This window comes from Thamnophis elegans, chromosome 3 (assembly GCF_009769535.1).
Source record: "Thamnophis elegans isolate rThaEle1 chromosome 3, rThaEle1.pri, whole genome shotgun sequence".
NCBI lineage: Eukaryota > Metazoa > Chordata > Lepidosauria > Squamata > Colubridae > Thamnophis > Thamnophis elegans.
Genome location: NC_045543.1, coordinates 37,529,645 through 37,550,447, shown reverse-complemented (window position 1 = coordinate 37,550,447; position 20,803 = coordinate 37,529,645). Strand labels below are relative to the sequence as shown.

Below are 20,803 nucleotides of genomic sequence, written 5' to 3'. Positions count from 1 at the left end.
ATATTATGAAACGATTGTTCTGCTTCAGAGTTGTGGGGACAGTCTTGATATTTTATCACCTGCAAGTAACATGTTGCCAACAGTTTTGTTCTTGGGGTTCATTTTTCCTGATAGCTTTTCCTTATGTTCACCAAATAATGCAAATGTTAACATGCCACCTTAGTCCCATGAAATCAGTAATGAATTCTGTCTAAATAATAAAGTATGAATAGGGCATAGAAGAGTAGCAATGGTGGTAGAAGAAAAGGTTAGGGGTCCAGACATTAATTTTTACTATTTCCACACTCATATTGCAGTTGGTTGTCATCAGCTGATACATTCAGTCATTTATCTTCTTTTCCCCTCCTTTTTTGTCTCGATGGTCACTGCCATTTGACAGCCTGTAGGATAGCCATTCGTTTTTCACTAGGCTAGTAGTGGTTCCATTAGTTCAATTGCTTCTGTGCTATAAAGCAATCTTATCCAATTTGTTCATTTGCAATATCTATTACCCCTGTCAAAATTCAAAATTTTGTATAGACAACTATCATATTTCTTCCATCTCAAAAGCCCTGAGACAGCCATGCTTACCATTTCTTTTCTTGGCTTCATGATAAATTTTCTTCAATCCTTTTTCTAATGCAGGAAGCTTAATTCCAGACAAGTTGTTTGAATGGTCCCGGTGCTGTGCTACAATAAGAGCCAGCTAGAAAGATATTACATTTTGACTAGTGAGCAAATAGAGTACACAGAATGGATTGTCAAAAAAAAACACAATAATTCTCATCCCTTTTTACAAATATTATGTCTTCTGACTTTGAACTAATCCTGATAATTTAATTGTTATTTTCCTTTAGTGTGTTATTATGTAAAAATGGGAAGAAAGGAATTCAGAGACAACCTAGCCAAGACTACTATAACTAAAAAACAGAGTAGTTTCCATGCATTTTGCTTAGTAAGATGTAAACTGTTTTACACTTATTCTGCAACTTTTACTGATATTCAACTATGCATTTTATAGGGTTCCTATCTGCATAGAATACAATTTAAAACTACTTAAAGAAAAATATGTTTGGGCAGCTACCAAATCTGTCCCTTTCCTCCTTGATTTCTTATTATCAATGCAGAATATCAACTATGTATTTTATTGGGTTCTTATCTGCATAGAATGCAATTTAGAATTTTTAAAAGAAAACACATTGCTATGTAATTACCCAATCTGATCCTTTACTCCTGGATTTCTTATCATCAATGGAGAATAAAAGAGTTCCTCCTAAAGTCAGGTCTACAAAACAATTAACAGGGGTAGAAACATTTAGTCCTATTTAGATTTAAATTGAGAGAAAGGTTTTTGAATAGCTGAATAACACTAATAAGGAATAAATTGTCACATTCTTTTTCATTTAGCATTATTATGGCTTTCCTTAGATAAAAAAGTAGCAGGCAAAGAAAAACATCTCCCTGCAATATTATATATGGGCAGGGATTGTATGCTTCTTTTAAACTCATTTCTGTGTAAAAGACTGGCTGGGATTAATATTTGAATGAGTGGTGGCAACTCAGCCTCTGGATATCTTGGATTTGCAAAGCTGGGTATCATCCACTAAAATAATGGAAAGGTGACTTACCTTTCATCTTTCCTGCTAGTTCATATATTTCCTTTGGTTGGTCAGAACGATTCCTGAGCGCTGTGAATAAACCACCTTTTCCCCAGTGGCCAAAATCATCTGAAACAAAGAATTGTAAGAAGTTTCACTTAAAAGTTCAGGAAAACTATTCATTACTTATTTGAAATAGAGTGGTATTTTGAGAATGGTGTCTTTTTATTCTTCATGGAGATTGCAACAACAAATGCAGACAAGTTAACAGTTACAATTCTCATTCCATTCAGAATTCAAAAGATAGGAAACAGAACAGAGGTGAGTTGCCACCAATTTGCCCCAGATCGGCCAAACCAGTAGTAGTGGTGGCAGGAAGTTCCGCCCATCAACCCGGTTGCTTCTGCGCGCGTGCAGAAGCATCGCGCGCGAGTGCACAACCAAACCGGTAGCATCCATGCATGGGACATACTCAAGCCGTACTGTCCTCAAGGGTGGATAGTAGACTGTTCCAAAACTGACCCGCCCGACTGAACAGCCTGCAGGACACTCCTGCCAAAAGCAGCATCGGCTGATGCAAACTTGTCCAGTTTGTAATTGTGAATAAAAGGGGATGGAGAGGACCACGTAGTTGCCCTACAAATTTCGTCCAGGGAAGCCTGCGTTGTCCAAGCCGTTGTTGTGGCCGCATTCCTTGAAGAGTGGGCCATTACTCCTGCTGACGTTGTCTCCTGACGAGAGTCATACGCTGCAGCTATGCAACATGTGATCCACCTGCCTATGGTTGCTGCTGAGACCTTATGGCCTAGGGAAGAATTCTGGAACGATACAAAAAGGGCCTCTGATCGTCTGGACTCTGCCATACGATCAATGTAAATTCTTAGAGCCTGACACACATCTAACTTGTGCCATCGATGCTCTAATCCATGTTTGGGTGAGGGGCAAAGGTTTGGCCCTCTTGTGTGCAGTGGAAGCAAGACCCAACCTTCGGTATAAAGGATCCAGCCTGAGGAACACCTGTCTGTATGGAACTTACAGAGGTCCTCTCACACCGATAAGGTATGCAGCTCTGATATACGCCTCGCTGACATCACAGCCACTAAGAAAGCGACCTTCCAGGTAAGTAAGTGTAAGGACACCACCCGGAAAAGTTCAAAAGGTGGATCTATCAAGGCTTCCAATACCTTTGCGAGCTCCCAGGTCAGATATCTATGCACTGCCAGGGGTTTTAGATTAACCGCCCCTTTGAAGAATCCCCACACGTTGGGATGATGTGCCAGAGATTGTCCCCCACCCCAGGTAAGTACGGTGCCCAAAGCTGCCACCTGCCTCCTAGGCGATAAACCCTTCTCCAGACCATCCTGGAGAAAACCCAGAACCTGAGGGATGGTGGAATCAACTGGTGAAAGGTGTTTGGCTGCACACCAATTAGAAAAATCTTCCAAGTGGCATTGTAAATGCAGACCGTCAATGGCCTCCTGGAGGCCTGTATGGTGGTTATGATCCTGTCTAACAGATTGTTTTCCCTCAAAGCAAGCTGCTCAACCGCCACGTGTCAGCTGAAGCCACTGGGGATCCGGGTGTTCCAGTGACCCTTGGGTGAGGACAATTCTGTCCGGTGGAATCCTCCAAGGTCTCTCCACTGACAACAACTGCAGATTGGCAAACCACGGTTACCATGGTCAATGAGGGGCCAGAAGGATGATCTCTGCTATGACACAGATGACTTTGCGGATGACCCTGGGAAGGAGAGGGACTGGGGGAAACGCATAGAGAAGATCCCTGGGCCAAGGGCTGTGAAAGTCATGCTGAACCTTGTGTGCTGAACCTTGTGAAAAACCTCAGGAGCTAGGCGTTGGCTGGGGTGACATTCGGCCTGTGAATGCCTTGCCGGCTGCGCTGCAGCTTTTGGCACTTCGGCACCTGGCTTGTCTGCTGCCTTAGGAGCCTCCTCATGGCTCCGCGGTCTCTACATCGCCCTGCACCTCCACGTTATCCTCCAAAGGCTTCCTGCTTGCCCATAAATGTGGGTGCGTCCTTTTTGCGCCGCCCTGCCGCTGCGCAGCAAAAGGGCTTCTCCCCCAATTCTGGAGGCTGTCCAGGAGACCAGCCGCCTCAATTCGCAGCCGCCGCTGTCTATTTACCTTCAATGTGCCTTTGAAATAGCGAGAGGAAGTAATAGCTCCCTGTCAAGGCGAAGGAGAGCGGTGCACGCACATCTGTAGGCAGCAGCCCAGCCGGAAGTTGAGCATTAGAGCCCTTAATCTGACAGTACTCACAGTTAGACACATGAATTCCTGAAAATTTCTGAGCAACTATAGAAAAAAGTACTAGAGATGGAAAGGATAACACGACCGTCCCAGAGTGGACTGAGTCGGAAACTGGGTGGTGCCACGTGATATAGATTAATTAATTAGTAATCAGACTCAGTCCAATCAGAGCACGGACAGTGTCAACCCATGCATGGATGCTATCTCCACCCTTATTGAGAAAAATAACATCACCATAATTACTGTGTGTGTCAAGGAGGGGCGGGGCAGTGGAAGTATCTGCACCGCCTTTGTCTCAAAGCATGACTCAATGGTCATATATTGCCCTAATGAATTAAAACAATTAAATATACCATATTTTTTGCTCCGTAAGAACACTCCCCCCCACCCTGAAAAGGTGGATGGTGCTGGTCCTTTGGTGAACAGCTGGGCTGCCACAGCAGGGTCCTTTTACAGTGTTGAACTCTGCCTCTTCTGTCTTTGCCATTGCCCGCCTCTTCTCTCTCTTTTCTGCAGTGCAGGAGTCAACAGGGCTGGGACATGAGAGGACACCTATCTCTGGTCCTCTCAGACACTGCCTGATTTTTTTTTCTTGTTTTCCTCTAAACCAACATAACTTGTTTTATGTTCAGATGCATTTTATGGAGCAAAAAATACGGTAAGTATTTCATTTTATTTTAAATGTCAAAATACCATATACAGTTTACCCATAATTATAGGGCTATACTATAACTTAAGCTAAGCTCAAACTGTGTATTGGCATTCCAAGCATAGTAATAAAAAAAATAAAAGTAATTGTGGCCATTTCCCACTCTGTGTCAAGGGGACAATTTCACTTCCCTTTCCTCTCCCAATTCTGCAAATCTAATATATATCAACCTTTAATTAAGAGGGGGAAATCTATTAGTTTAAAATGTAAATTAGGTAATATTTTCATAAAGTATTTGTATTTTCATGTTCAGGAATTCCATGCAGTATGTAAATGGAAGATGTCCACCAAATTCAATATTCTGCAGTAACCAAAGCTGTCTAGCCAGATCATGCTACCTAGCTGTTTAGAACAGATATACTTTATTGTAATTAATAATCCAGTTATACAACTGCTATGTTTTTGCTGGTATCCTCTACATTAGGGGCGCCCAACTCCCACATTGCGGACTAACACCAGGAACCGAGCCCCGCAAGCCCCACCTGAGCATGTGCAGAATCCAGGCAGTGCACGATACCATGCCCCCAGTCTGAGGAAAAACTGTTCTCCATAGAACTGGTCCCTGGTGCCGAAAAGGTGGGGAAGGGCACTCTAGATGTATGTAATGTTACCAGAACTCTCAGAATCTCCAGCTAGCCAAATGCCACAATAATATGAATCTAGGGACTAATGTAACACTACTTCTGAAGAGGAGTAGAATAGGGAAAACTGCTGCATAGAAATGGCTACTGTATAAATTTCATTTTTTACCTCAAGCTAAAATACTATTAAAAAGATTTTAAAATATTTAGACCTCTTTTCCTTTCAGGTAGGAACAGAGGAAAATTATGATAGATTCCACATGCAAATTTCTCTCTCAATAAAGCAAATTATATATATATATATGTTGTATTTGTGCTGATATATATATATATATATATATATATATGTATGTATGTATGTATGTATGTATGTATGTATGTATGTATGCATGCATGCATGCATGCTATTTATCAGCACAAATTAAAAAACCACAAATATAACAAAGGCAACAGTAAAAATATTGGGTTTCTGTCATGATGGACTCTTGTGACGAGCCGATTGACAGATGATGGAAGCAGTTGGCTTCCTCCCATAATTGGGGCTTACCAGGGGTTGTGACACTAAATATATATATATATATATATATATATATATATATATATATGTATGTATGTATGTATGTATGTATGTATGTATGTATGTGTATGTATGTATATGTATGTATATGTATGTATATATATGTATATATATATGTGTGTGTGTGTGTGTGGATCTATACTTGCAAAAACATTCAAGTAATCCATTGAATTAATTAACACAATGCACAAAATATAGGCTTTTAACCTAAGTTTCCTTAACTTACCTACACAGTGAACAATTATGGCATCCCCATCTGCTACTATGGGATGGGTAACATCACCTATCATATACTTTATAAAAGTCTCCTCAGGGTCTGTATATTCTAAATCCAATACATTTTCCCCTTCTTCTTTGTCTTCTTCTTCACTGCTTTCTTCTGACTCAAGGCAGCAAGACTGATAGTGATTGGCTTCCCACAAGGCTTTCCTGAATTAAATGAAAAAAAAATCTTTTTATTTTGTATAAATAATGCAGAGTTGATTTTATTATAAACTTAAACATCAGCTGAGTTTCAATTCTGCTTCAGCACTACTGAAACAGTAGTATGAAAGCAGCCCATATTCTACAGAGATTCTAGACCAATAGAGTACAAAGAAATGAATGGCTTGTAGTAACGGCATCCTAATTTTCAAATGCTCTTTCATTGAAGCCCAGAATAAGGTCAACAGCTGAGGGAGCAAAGCATGCAAAAAACTTACTTTTTCTGCTGTTCAGCCTCTGCTGCCTTCTGCCTCTTTTCTTCTCTGAGCCTTGCCCTCTTTGCTGCTGCTTCCTGCATTTTTTTCTGCTGAACTTCCAGCTCTTCTGGGCTCAGTTTATGCTTTTTTTTACTAGGTCCCATATCAGCCATCATAAGAAAAACCTAGAAAAATAATCTATGGGATATAATCTTTTTTTATCTCAAATTGCTTTTATATTCCTCTTCATCTAATACCATCACAGGTTCTTCTGGTCAATTTCCCAGAGACGTTTTCAAAACAACAAGAACACACCACTGCATTGACCAACATAAGAATTTCCAGATTATTTGGCCTGAAAATTCATCTGAATATTTATAACTTGCTACCCAGTATCTAGATTTGTTGAGCTTTTAAAACTCTGGCTGACTAGAAATCGATGGATACAATGTCCATAAAAACTGGAGATTAAATCCTGTCAAACAGGATGAAACTTAATCTAAAGGGCATTCTATGGAAGTTGACAGTAGAAATTATTTTTCCAACCTAATTCCTGTTGTGTTTGTATATAAATTTCAAATAAATTTTCTAGTACACTAATCAAAATATCAAAATGTTGCATTATTCTTACGTTTTCTTTATTTCGGAGAATTCTTCCTCCTTGACTAAGTTCTTCAAGGAGAGCTTTCTGATGTTCTAGCAAATGATCATAGGCCTTCTTGTCCTCTTGGCTAGTTTCGTTGGAATAGTCTTTGCCCTCAAATATGTACATATGGCCTTAAAAACAAAATGAAGCATCAATTGACATACATTTTAACTTTAAGATTAGCTGCAGCATTGTAATACTTCTTATAGTAACCCTCTTTTGAGAAGTTATCCCTTCATGATCTTAGCGTCCTATGGAGAGAAAAAATACTGCTGGACTTTAATTCACCACAATATTAAACAGGAAATCTGTACCATCACCAACCTGAAAAAAATAATAAAAATTTAATGAGACACATATGTAAGAAAGAAATTTATTCTTCAGTGTCCTACATTAAATTTTTTCTAATCAGCTTTTTTATTTTTAAGGCAAAGAAACGTAATGTAAGAAATTCCTGAGTGAGAAATTCTATGGTATTAGATCAGAGGATCTATTTTCTACAATATTATTTTGCTGTTTCATGCTTAAGCCAAGTTATTATTTTAAAATGTTTTGTCATTTAAGAATTCCCCAGTTATTGATAAATGTAACATCCTTATTTATCCAATCAAATTTTGATATACTTTACTTAAATAAACCCATAAATCAGAAGAAAATGTAGATACATAAATGGTAAAAATTCAATGAAAATACAGTTATCTTCTAGTTGTACAGTAGGAGTGATGGGACAGCCTACATATTTTCTTTGTTCCTGTATCTGCCCTTTTTATAGGGTGGAAGGGGAGAAAGAAGCTGTTCTATTATAGGGTGGTTTTTTTTTAAAAAAAAAGACAACATTTGAATCGCCAGTTCATTTCAAATACAAGAAAAACTAAAATAGCAAAAAAACATATTTAAGTAGGGTTCCTGAAGGGCTCAATTCCAAGTATTCATTGTTTTAGCATCCCTCTTTCATCTATGAGTTAATGGCAGTGTACACAGTGTTTCCACTTTTCTTCAGCATAATCACATGTAATGTGATGGCCATAAATCCATCAACCAGCCATGGCTAAGGATCAGATCAGGTCTTCTTACCCCAGATCAACACTTTAACCACTATACTACACTTCTTCTATATACATCAAATGTTAGAAATGCCATGAATTTAATCCACTATGCTAAGCTATAATTGCTATATTTAATGCCATGTGCAAACCCCACTACTATTATTTATAAAGCAGAATTTCTTATAAACAGTTTTAAAGTCAGGAGTAGCATTTAGTCTTAAAGTAGCCTGAGAAGTGCCATACACTGAAAAGTAGATCTTGTAAAGATATTTACTAAGTTTGATTTAAATTGATTTAAACAAATGTTTCCTCTGCATGTACTTAATGATATCCTCCTTATATTTCATAAAAAAATACTTAGCATCCATGTCAGCAGCAGCTTTGAAAGCCTCATCCAAGGCATTCAGAGGCTATATATATTTCAGAGGTCTCAGGCTCCACGTAGCTACCTTGATCTAGTAGTTAAGGCATCAGGCTAGAAAGGAAACTGGGACTGAATGTCCCACCTTAGCCATGAAAGCCAATTGGGTGACTTTGGGCCAGTAATTCTCTGTCAACCCAGCCCACCTCACAGGGTTGTCATTAGGAAGAAAATAGGAGGGAGGTGTGTTGGATATGTTCACCACCTTGAGTGAATTTGTAAAAATAATAAAGGTGAGAAACAAATAAATGAATAAATAATGACTAAAGGAGACCACAGTTTATGCAGCAAAACATAATACCAACTATGGTTTTTAGCACAGCGTGCATGTTCAAAAGAAACTTTGGCAAAGAGAATAAAAAAATATGGACAGCATATACATAAGTAATGTTAATGTTCAGAAATAAATTTGAGTTTCAAGTGAGGAGCCCGATTTCTATTGTATTTTATGTTAGATTCATCAACTTACTTTCCAAAGTATGCTCTTCATTTATTTCTGTGCTTGATTGCACTGGATCCATTGACCATATTCCATCCTTTGTCTCCCCAAGGATACTTCTCAAGTCTAGATCACAGACAGTACTCCCTTCTGATGACAACAATTTGTCCAAACCGAACTTCAGGATTTCATTTAGCTTTAAAAAAAAAAAAAGAGAATATAGTGGCATTTAAAAGATCTTACTCTTATTTCCCTATTTCTTTTAGAAAGTTGATCTAGACCAGTGTTTCTTAAAGTGTGGCTTGAGGAACCCTAAGGATCTCCTAAGATCCCCTCAGGAGTTCATGAAATTATTTGCCAGTTTATGTTGACAAATAATATATTAAGAGACTTTCAAACAATTGTGAGAAGTGGTAGTGGCAGCAGTACATCCATTTTAATTTTTAATTTGGTAAATACTAATAAATAAAACGCATACAAAAGCTATTTTGCAGTCCTCCATAATTCCATAAAAGTAGAAAGGGGTCCTGAGAGAAAAAAGTTTAAGAAACACTGTTATCGAGTGAATCAAAGCATTCCTTATTATATTACTATACTGTAATATACTGTGAGACATCATGTTTATTTAATAACAAACTGGAATATAAATATAAATATGCTGGAGAAAACACTTAGGAAGAAAGTACATGTCAGAATTAAGATGACTTGTTCCTATAGCAAATTAAATAAGGATTCTAATGACAGGATGAAAAATTCATTTGCTTGTGATGCAGATGAAATGACAATCAAGAATGGCAACTTTAGATTAAGAAATGGAAGGTTACAAAGACAATTTCTTTCCAAAAATCAAGCTTAGAATGTGATTGTATATAGGCACATTTTTCACAGGAATTAGAGAAAAGAACTTTTACAGGAAATTAAGCAACTTTAAATCACTATTAAATTTAGAAATAAGAGAGTTTATGATGTTTACCAATGATAACCAAATGTTGTATACTTCATGCACAGAATTTTGATATTTTATAGAATTCAAAAAGAAAAAAAAATACAGAAACACCATTTAATCTCTAGGGTTACCCATCTGTATTTCCTCTGAAATTTGTAAAGGTGCTTTTTGGCATCTCTTACCTGAACATCTGATATATCCCGAGTTTTGTGTGCTCCAAGTGCAAACTGCCCCCCTTCAATAACAGTGTTAGTTAATTGAAGTTTTGATATTGCTCGCCGGTAGATAATTTCTTCTACAGTGTCTCTCCCAATCAAGCGTATGATTTTTACTGGTCTTTAAAAAAGTACAAGGTTTATATTAATATAATAATTTGTAATCATGTGTATTGCAGCAGGATATGGTAAATCTCTCTCAAGTCTCATTGCCGCAGGATTTTTAGTTTTGCTTCCACAACAATGGAGGCAACAGGTTTCCAAAGCAGAGATGGGACTCTGTAGCCCTCTAGTAATTTTTGCACTCCAACTTCAGTTACATTGAAGCATTTTGGACAGTAATAGGACATTAAATACATTAAATTATGTATTTATATAAATTGTAAAATACAGATTCCAAAGGTGCTTTTTTCAAGAGGCAACTGGACTTTATTTTACTTTGAAGACATTTCGCTTCTCATCCAAGAAACTTCTTCAGCTCTGACTGGATAATGGGGAATGGAAAGATTTATACTCCTTGCAGACAGCTAGTAATTTGCATTCTTTTGGGAGTTGTTGAGGCCACCTATGGGTTTATCTTCAAGAGAGTGGCCTTTGTCTTTTAAATGTAAATGGGCTGCTGAATCTTGTCTTGATGTGTTTGTTCTCCTTGTTCGCCACAGAATCAGCTACCAGGAACAATAAACTGGCAGAATCAGAACAATTAAGAATGAAGGTATGTGCAGCCCTTGCCAGTGCCAAAACACCCCCTTCCAACCTCACAATTCAAGGAAGGAGAGCAGTGATATCCTTGGGATGAGATCCAAATATCACCATCCTGCCAGATGATAAAGGAAGATGCACAATCATCCTGAACAAAGATGACTATAAGGCCAAGATGAACAGTCTTCTGCAGGACACTGCTATATATGAGACTCTGAAGAGAGATCCCACCAGCAGTTACAAGAAAAAGGACTTCGATTTCTTGCAACACCTACTGAAGGACAATGCTATCAACAATATTACATCTGCATTTCAAAGATAAAGGCCACTCTTTTGAAAACAGCAAAGTCGACATTTTGGACAGAGATGACCGCTGGTTTGAAAGAAGGATCAAAGAGGCCATCTATGTCAAACAGCCTTCTCTCAACAGAGGGGAAGGGACACATCATCTATCTTCAGTCTACAACACAGTCCTTTCAGCAATTCCAAGAAGGCTCCACACTCATTTGCACTACTCAGGTGACCCTGATGACACAGATAAACCTCCAGGTGGCCTCAATGACTCTCTAAAATAATGCAAATCACCAGCTGTCTGCAAGGAGTATAAATCCTTCCATTGCCCATCATCCAATCAGAGCTGAAGAAGTTTCTTAGATGAGAAGCAAAATACCTTCAAAGAAAAACCAAAAAGTCCAGTTGCCTCTTGAAAAAAGCATCTTTGGGACAACCATGACCTGGATGACTGAGAATCTCCATAGACACTCTAACACAGGATTACCAAGTTGATACTTTTTGAATGTTTTCGAATTTAACTCATCCCATCCAAAATACCACTGAGATAGGACTACAAAAATTGTAGTTCAAATATGGTTGTTGCCTGCATTATTTTCTTCAAGTCATTAGTACTATTGCATTTTCTACTTATTACTTCCATGAGTTTAAGGCCAACTGAGATGATTTATAAAAACATTCAAAATTGATAATTTACAAAGGTAAAATGACTGAAAACTGTAATCTTGTTGGACACATACCCTTGCAAACATTTAAAACTTTGAAGCTTATTATAATAATTTTGTCTGTCATACATTTCTCCCCAGTTTTCTTGATAAGTCCATTTTTGGAGCAAAGATTTTTATAAAGAAAATGAGTGAAGTCTCCTAAACAGTTTGTGGCACATGGTCAGATTGCTGATAACCAGAGAGCACTGTATGGAATACTTAAATGAAACACTAATGTTACACAGTTTCTTAACGTGCTTCAATAAGTGCTACTAGATGGAGTGTTCATAATATTTCCTGGGTATCACTTTCAAGCCTACTGTTCTTGGAACAATTTCTTTAGTTTTCATATACATTGCAGGTAGTCTTCGAGTTACAATCATTCAGTGTCTGTTCCAAATAATAATGGCACTGAGCTTATTGACTGTGGTATCCTCAGTCATATAAACAAAATTCAGATGTTTGGCAACCAGTTGGTACTAATGACTGGTTGTAGCAATGTGATCATCGCTGCTGACTTTCTCTGCCATCTGCCTAAAGTAAAAGGGGAAGCCTGGAGGAAAGGTCACAAGTTGCTCAGATATGTCTCCCTAATCTTCCTTCACACCCACATGCCCAGCCAGTGTGGTGCCCTCTTTGCAGTACCCCCATGTTTCTTACTTAGGAAGTAAGTAAGTACTTACTTACTTCCTGCTTAATGATGACCCACATGTCTTGGAGTTAATGACAACAGGGGCTGCCTCGATTGCCATTGCTAAGCAATGTGGCCATGTGATGTTGCACTTTTATGACTCCATTGCTTAGCAACAGCAATCCCGGTCCCAATTGTCAATGTAACTTGAGGACTACCTGTACATTAAGTGGTGCTATACTCTGAATCAAAGACATGCTTATTATTTTTTTACTATATGTGTCTACGTCATTGTTTGTATTCCCCTTCCTGATTTTTATGTGAGCCGCCCTGAGTCCCCTCAGGGAAAAGGGCGGCCTACAAATGTTAATAAACATTTAAACATTTAAACATACCTTAGCTGTAAATGTGTTTTTTAGTGGTCTGGGGAGGGACTGCAACAATGTAGCAAGCCTTATAAAATATGCCCTTATGGGAAAAAAAAACCCCACACACATTTACATGCAGAAGCCACCAATTTTTCCTTACTTGTTCTGGCCAATCCTATGGGCTCTGGCTGCTGCTTGCACATCATTTTGTGGATTAAAATCACTGTCAACAAAAATAACTGTATCTGCTGCTGTAAGATTAATACCAACTCCACCTTGGAAAATAAAGGAAAATATTTATAAATTATAATAAAAAGAAATCAGCCATTCTATAATCTTAATTCAAGTGAAAATTATAAAGATAAACATTTCATTTGATAAGCCCAATTTTATGTCCTTTCTTGCCATAGTTCTTAAGTGAATCATTGCAGTTAGTAACAGAGTTGCAAAAGGTGACCATGTGATGCCGGGACACAACAACTGTGATAAGTATGAACCAGTTGCCAAACATCTGGATTTTGATCACATGATCATGGTGATCCTGCAATGGTCTAAGTGTCAAAAATGGTTGTTGAGTCACTTTTTTCAGTGCTCCTTTAACTTCAAACAGTCACTAAACAAACTTCTGTAAGTCAAGGACAACCTATAACTGCTTTCTTTTGGTTTCAAAATATAATCTTTGAATATTGACTTTTAAAATCCTCCAATCTTTGCTTCTTTTATATCTCCAAAAAGTATCTTCTTCAAGCAGTCCCGACTTATCTGACACAGATGTCCATTAAAAATGCTAATGGTCTTATTTTCATAATTTTAAAAAGATGCTTACAGGGACTGCTTATCTGTTGCTGCACCCGCTCTGTACAACAGCACCTTTTTGCAATATGATCAGACCTCTATTGTAATAGCATTCTAAATTGCTCATAATAGAACTATTTAGAAAGGATTTGAGGCTATTGTTGTTGCCTATTTATTTTATTAATAAAATTTGAAATTTGTTTTGGGTATTTTATATATAGTGGGCCAAAAAAGTATTTAGTCAGCCACCAATTGTGCAAGTTATCCCACTTAAAAAGACGAGAGAGGCCTGTAATTGACATCATAGGTAGACCTCAACTATGAGAGACAAAATGAGAAAACAAATCCAGACAATCACATTGTCTGATTTGGAAATATTTTTTTTTTGCAAATTATGGTGGAAAATAAGTATTTGGTCAATATCAAAAGTTCATCTCAATACTTGGTTATATATCCTTTGTTGGCAATGTCACAAGTCAAACGTTGTCTGTAAGTCTTCACAAGATTGGCACACACTGTTGCTGGAATGTTGGACCATTCCTCCATGCAGATCTCCTCTAGAGCAGTGATGTTTTGGGCTTGTCGCTGGGTAACACGGACTTTCAACTCCCTCCAAAGGTGTGGTTGAGATCTGGAGACTGGCTAGGCCACTCCAGGACCTTGAAATGCTTCTTACGAAGCCACTCCTTCGTTGCCTGGGCGGTGTGTTTGGGATCATTGTCCTGCTGAAAGACCCAGCCATGTTTCATCTTCAATGCCCTTGCTGATGGAAGGAGGTTTGCATTCAAAATCTCATGATACATGGCCCCATTCATTCTTTCCTGTACACAGATCAGTCGTCCTGGTCCCTTTGCAGAGAAACTGCCTCAAAGCATGATGTTGCCACCCCTGTGCTTCACAGTAGGTATGGTGTTCTTTGGATGCAACTCAGCATTCTCTCTCCTCCAAACACGATGAGTTGTGTTTCTACAAAACAGTTCTACTTTGGTTTCATTTGACCATATGACATTCTCCCAATCCTCTTCTGGATCATCCAAATGCTCTCTAGCAAACTTCCCCGGGCCCGGACATGTACTGGCTTAAGCAGGGGGACATGTCTGGCACTGCAGGATCTGACTCCCTGGCGGTGTAGTGTGTTACTGATGGTAGCCTTTGTTACATTGGTCCCAGCTCTCTGCAGGTCATTCACTAGGTCCCCCCTTGTGGTTCTGGGATTTTTGTTCACTGTTCTTGTGATCATTTTGACCCCACAGGGTGAGAACTTGCGTGGAGCCCCAGATCGGGGGAGATTATCAGTGGTCTTATACATCTTCCATTTTCTAATTATTGCTCCCACAGTTGATTTCTTCATACCAAGCTGCTTGCCTATTGCAGATTCAGTCTTCCCAGCCTGGTTCAGGTCTACAATTTTGTTTCTGGTGTCCTTGGACAGCTCTTTGGTCTTCACCATAGTGGAGTTTGGAATGTGACTGTTTGAGGTTGTGGACAGGTGTCTTTTACACTGCTAACAAGTTCAAACAGATGCCATTAATACAGGTAATGTGTGGAGGACAGAGGAGCCTCTTAAAGAAGAAGTTACAGGTCTGTGAGAGCCAGAAATCTTGCTTGTTTGTAGGTGACCAAATACTTATTTTCCACCATAATTTGCAAATAAATTCTTTCCAAATCAGATACCGTATATACTCGAGTATAAGCCGAGTTTTTCAGCCCACTTTTTGGGCTGAAAAAAGCCGGCTCGGCTTATACTCGAGTCTACAACTGGATCCGGCAGTGCTGTTGCCTGTTGGAGGAGGAGGGGATTCCTTCCTGCGAGACCCCGTCCAGAAAAATGCGGGGAGCAGCAGCGGAGCCCCGGGGCTGCTTCTGCTCCATCCGCTGGACTGTTTCCTCGCCTGCCCGCCCGCCCACTCATTCATTCCGTTTCCTCCCCTGCCTGCCCGCTCGTTCGTTCCGTTTCCTAGCCTGCCTGGCCACTCATTCATTCCGTTTCCCTCCCCTGCCTGTCCTCGTTCATTCCATTTCCTAGCCTGCCTGGCCACTTATTCATTCCGTTTCCCTCCCCTGCCTGCCCGCTCGTTCATTCCGTTTCCTAGCCTGCCTGGCCACTTATTCATTCCGTTTCCCTCCCCTGCCTGCCCGCTCGTTCATTCCGTTTCCTAGCCTGCCTGGCCACTTATTCATTCCGTTTCCCTCCCCTGCCTGCCCGCTCGTTCATTCCGTTTCCTAGCCTGCCTGGCCACTTATTCATTCCGTTTCCCTCCCCTGCCTGCCCCCTCGTTCATTCCGTTTCCTAGCCTGCCTGGCCACTTATTCATTCCGTTTCCCTCCCCTGCCTGCCCCCTCGTTCATTCCATTTCCTAGCCTGCCTGGCCACTTATTCATTCCGTTTCCCTCCCCTGCCTGCCCCCTCGTTCATTCCATTTCCTAGCCTGCCTGGCCACTCGTTCATTCCGTTTCCTAGCCTGCCTGCCTGCTCGTTCATCCTGTTTCCTAGCCTGCCTGGCCACTCGTTCATTCCGTTTCCTAGCCTGCCTGCCTGTAAGATAATAAATGACAGTAAAAATATAAAGCATAATTATTCTTTTTCTTTGCCATTCTTATATTATTATTATTCCATTTGGAAGGTTATAAGGTATAGTTTAAAATGCTTTGAAATCCCCATTCCCTCGCCACTCCAGGGGTAGGATACTATGAAATCCACATTTCCTCCCCACTCCAGGGGAAGGATACTATGAAATCCACATTTCCTCCCCACTCCAGGGGTAGGATACTATGAAATCCCCCAAATCCTCCCCACTCCAGGGGTAGGATACTGCAAAATCCCCAATTCCTCCCCCCTCCAGGGGAAGGATACTATGAAATCTACATTTCCTCCCCACTCCAGGGGAAGGATACTATGAAATCCCCCAAATCCTCCCCACTCCAGGGGTAGGATACTATGAAATCCACATTCCCTCCCCACTCCAGGGGTAGGATACTGCAAAATCCCCAATTCCTCCCCCCTCCAGGGGAAGGATACTATGAAATCTACATTTCCTCCCCACTCCAGGGGAAGGATACTATGAAATCCCCCAAATCCTCCCCACTCCAGGGGTAGGATACTATGAAATCCACATTCCCTCCCCACTACAGGGGTAGGATACTGCAAAATCCCCAATTCCCCCCCACTCCAGGGGAAGGATACTATGAAATCCACATTTCCTCCCCACTACAGGGGTAGGATACTATGAAATCCCCCAAATCCTCCCCACTCCAGGGGTAGGATACTATGAAATCCACATTTCCTCCCCACTACAGGGGTAGGATACTGCAAAATCCCCAATTCCTCCCCACTCCAGGGGAAGGATACTATGAAATCTACATTTCCTCCCCACTCCAGGGGTAGGATACTATGAAATCCCCCAAATCCTCCCCACTCCAGGGGTAGGATACTATGAAATCCACATTCCCTCCCCACTACAGGGGTAGGATACTGCAAAATCCCCAATTCCTCCCCACTCCAGGGGAAGGATACTATGAAATCTACATTTCCTCCCCACTCCAGGGGAAGGATACTATGAAATCCCCCAAATCCTCCCCACTCCAGGGGTAGGATACTATGAAATCCACATTCCCTCCCCACTACAGGGGTAGGATACTGCAAAATCCCCAATTCCCCCCCACTCCAGGGGAAGGATACTATGAAATCTACATTTCCTCCCCACTCCAGGGGTAGGATACTATGAAATCCACATTTCCTCCCCACTACAGGGGTAGGATACTGCAAAATCCCCAATTCCTCCCCACTCCAGGGGAAGGATACTATGAAATCTACATTTCCTCCCCACTCCAGGGGAAGGATACTATGAAATCCCCCAAATCCTCCCCACTCCAGGGGTAGGATACTATGAAATCCACATTTCCTCCCCACTACAGGGCTAGGATACTGCAAAATCCCCAATTCCTCCCCACTCCAGGGGAAGGATACTATGAAATCTACATTTCCTCCCCACTCCAGGGGAAGGATACTATGAAATCCCCCAAATCCTCCCCACTCCAGGGGTAGGATAATATGAAATCCACATTCCCTCCCCACTACAGGGGTAGGATACTGCAAAATCCCCAATTCCCCCCCACTCCAGGGGAAGGATACTATGAAATCCACATTTCCTCCCCACTACAGGGGTAGGATACTATGAAATCCCCCAAATCCTCCCCACTCCAGGGGTAGGATACTATGAAATCCACATTCCCTCCCCACTACAGGGGTAGGATACTGCAAAATCCCCAATTCCTCCCCACTCCAGGGGAAGGATACTATGAAATCTACATTTCCTCCCCACTCCAGGGGAAGGATACTATGAAATCCCCCAAATCCTCCCCACTCCAGGGGTAGGATACTATGAAATCCACATTCCCTCCCCACTCCAGGGGTAGGATACTGCAAAATCCCCAATTCCTCCCCACTCCAGGGGAAGGATACTATGAAATCCACATTTCCTCCCCACTCCAGGGGTAGGATACTGCAAAATCCCCAATTCCTCCCCACTCCAGGGGAAGGATACTATGAAATCCCCAAATCTCCCCACTCCAGGGGAAGGATACTATGAAATCCACATTTCCTCCCCACTCCAGGGGTAGGATACTGCAAAATCCCCAATTCCTCCCCACTCCAGGGGAAGGATACTATGAAATCCCCAATTCCTCCCCACTCCAGGGGAGAAAATAAATATTCAAAAACATTATTGGTATCTATTTTTATTTTTGAAATTTACCGGTAGCTGCTGCATTTCCCATCCTAGGCTTATACTCGAGTCAATAACTTTTCCAGGTTTTTGTGGTAAAATTAGGTGCCTCGGCTTATATTCGGGTCGGCCTATACTCGAGTATATACGGTAATGTGATTGTCTGGATTTGTTTTCTCATTTTGTCTCTCATAGTTGAGGTCTACCTATGATGTCAATTACAGGCCTCTCTCATCTTTTTAAGTGGGAGAACTTGCACAATTGGTGGCTGACTAAATACTTTTTTACCCCACTGTAAAATATAGCTCTAAGATGTAAGGTCTTTTGACTGCAGAAGATAACAAATTCTGTTCAATCCATTCAATCAATAAACTATTCATTCAACATTTATGCAGCATTTCATCTTTCTAGTTTTGTTTAGCCATTTCAAGCCCTTACAGAATTGCTTAAAAATTCATATGGAAAGTATGTAATCACAAAAAATAACATATTATTTTAAAAGGCAGACTTTTTAATCCCATAATTTAATATATATTTTTATATAAGTTCTTTTTTCTTCTTCTAAATATGGAGGATCAAAAAGCATTAAAATATTCAGTGTAATTTCGTTTGCTTTGCAGCTTGGTATAGCATTCTTATCTTCAGCTTATACTTGAGCCAAGTTTCCCAAATTCCAAGGACAATTTATTAATTGCTTCTTTTACACTGGGAATGAATTTTGCCAACCAGCCACTTTTCATTGAGCTGAAATAAATTCTCTTTCTTATGGCATAAAAATAATTAGTTTAAATGGAAATACCCACTGATAACAAATTTTGTTCTGCATAAGCTTTTCTGTAAATGATTTAAATTATTTTCTTTTGTTACAGCATAGCATGCCAATATCTTGGAAAACTATTCCCACAATCCTATTTGATCTTCACAACCTCACATTTTTTTATAATTTATCTTTTTTGTTAAAATAGCTGGCTTTTGACTAAAAAAAGGAACTTAACAAATATAATTACCCCCCACCCCAGGCTTCTTCGTGAATAAATCTAATGATTATACTGATCTTTTTATATTATTATAAGGTTTCAATATTATACAATATTGATCTTTTCACAATAATTTTGGACCAGAGCAAGATAAACAGTAATTTCTGTAGTCTCTGGAACTTCTTAACCCTTAAATTATCTCTGTTATGATTTTTTATATCTGCTCAGTCTAAATTTTAGAAATATTCTTGAGCTTTGCTTATTTAAAAAGCATTTTTACAGCTGTATCATAAGCTTTGCTGGACAACTGAACTCTTATCTGCTATTTGACATAGCATTTTAAAAAAATGTTAATTCATTTGCTCTGATATACACTTGTTAATGTTTTTTATCAAATGCGTAGTTAAGTCCATATTGGGCATCTGTGGGCAGCCCTTTCTTTTTCTATTGTGTCTTCATTACAGGATATGCCTATCTATTCAATCAACTATGTTTTTTCCCCAGTAAGCTTTAATCCCCTTTCTTGAAAGACTCCTTTCTAAACGTCTTGCTTTAATAATTTTAATACCTAATCAAAAAGCTACCAGAATTGTATATACATTCTACTTTTCCTTACGTTTTGAGGGCAGAAAAATTCAGAAGTTAAATTATGTCATGCCTCAGTATACTGAGTTTTACATGACTTCCAAGTTTCATTATTTTTATTACACATATCTTGTGTGGAATTTTTAATGACATTGACTACCAGGAGACAAGATGAGACCAATTTTATTGGGGCTCCTCAGATATGAATAACTAGATATTAACTTTTACCAACATCCAGTGGTGGGATTATTATTTTTTTACTACTGGTTCTGTGCTCATGGCTTGGTGGGCATGCTGGGGAAGGATACTGTAAAATCTCCATTCCCTCCCAATCAGATGGGACTCAGAATAGATGGGGCAGGGCCAGTCCGAGGTGGTATTTACTGGTTCTCTGAACTACTCAAAATTTCTGCTACCGGTTCTCCAGAACTGGTCAGAACTTGCTGAATACCACCTCTGCCCACATCTGAGGAGTCTCAACAAGAACAAAAATGATCATGTGGTGCTTCCTAGTAATCAATGTAACTGAACTGGCTTTAAGGAAAATGCTCTGTGTGGGGGGAAGTGTAGAGAGCTCATTACATCATGAAGATGGTTAGTTTTTATACGTGACAACTGTAGTGAGGTTATTATATCATAAAAAATGGAAAGGTCCAACACTATTCACAATAGAAGAACGGTTGGTAAAGGTGATGAAACTTACAAAGATGGATAAAGACAATAACTATATTTATAGCTGACTGGAAATCCCTTGCAGATTTTCAAAATGAATAGATGAAAATGCACTTATGACTTGTGGTTTCGATGATTAGAAAAGAATATAGCTAGAAAAAAATGAGCTTTTCTTTTGTTAAATTAAAAGACAATTTTGTAATCATACTTCAATTTGCTGCAAAGAAAATTGGAAACTTCTTTC

At 39.7% G+C, this 20,803-nt stretch overlaps 1 protein-coding gene across 2 annotated transcripts in view; it reads right to left on the bottom strand.

Moving 5' to 3' along the window:
• The window catches only part of CHD1L (chromodomain helicase DNA binding protein 1 like), a 53,339-nt gene that overhangs the window by 5,025 nt on the left and 27,511 nt on the right, over window positions 1-20,803 (bottom strand). Inside the window, exons 13-21 of one of the 2 annotated variants that reach the window (XM_032212935.1) lie at window positions 12,967-13,081; window positions 10,075-10,228; window positions 8,977-9,142; window positions 7,026-7,171; window positions 6,416-6,579; window positions 5,941-6,143; window positions 1,608-1,706; window positions 1,194-1,264; window positions 571-685 (exon numbers count right to left, since the gene is read on the bottom strand). In XM_032212935.1, the coding sequence (XP_032068826.1) occupies window positions 571-685; window positions 1,194-1,264; window positions 1,608-1,706; window positions 5,941-6,143; window positions 6,416-6,579; window positions 7,026-7,171; window positions 8,977-9,142; window positions 10,075-10,228; window positions 12,967-13,081 (1,233 nt within the window). The remainder of the gene's footprint in view (window positions 1-570; window positions 686-1,193; window positions 1,265-1,607; window positions 1,707-5,940; window positions 6,144-6,415; window positions 6,580-7,025; window positions 7,172-8,976; window positions 9,143-10,074; window positions 10,229-12,966; window positions 13,082-20,803) is intronic. The other variant, XR_004254961.1, reaches the window with a different exon arrangement.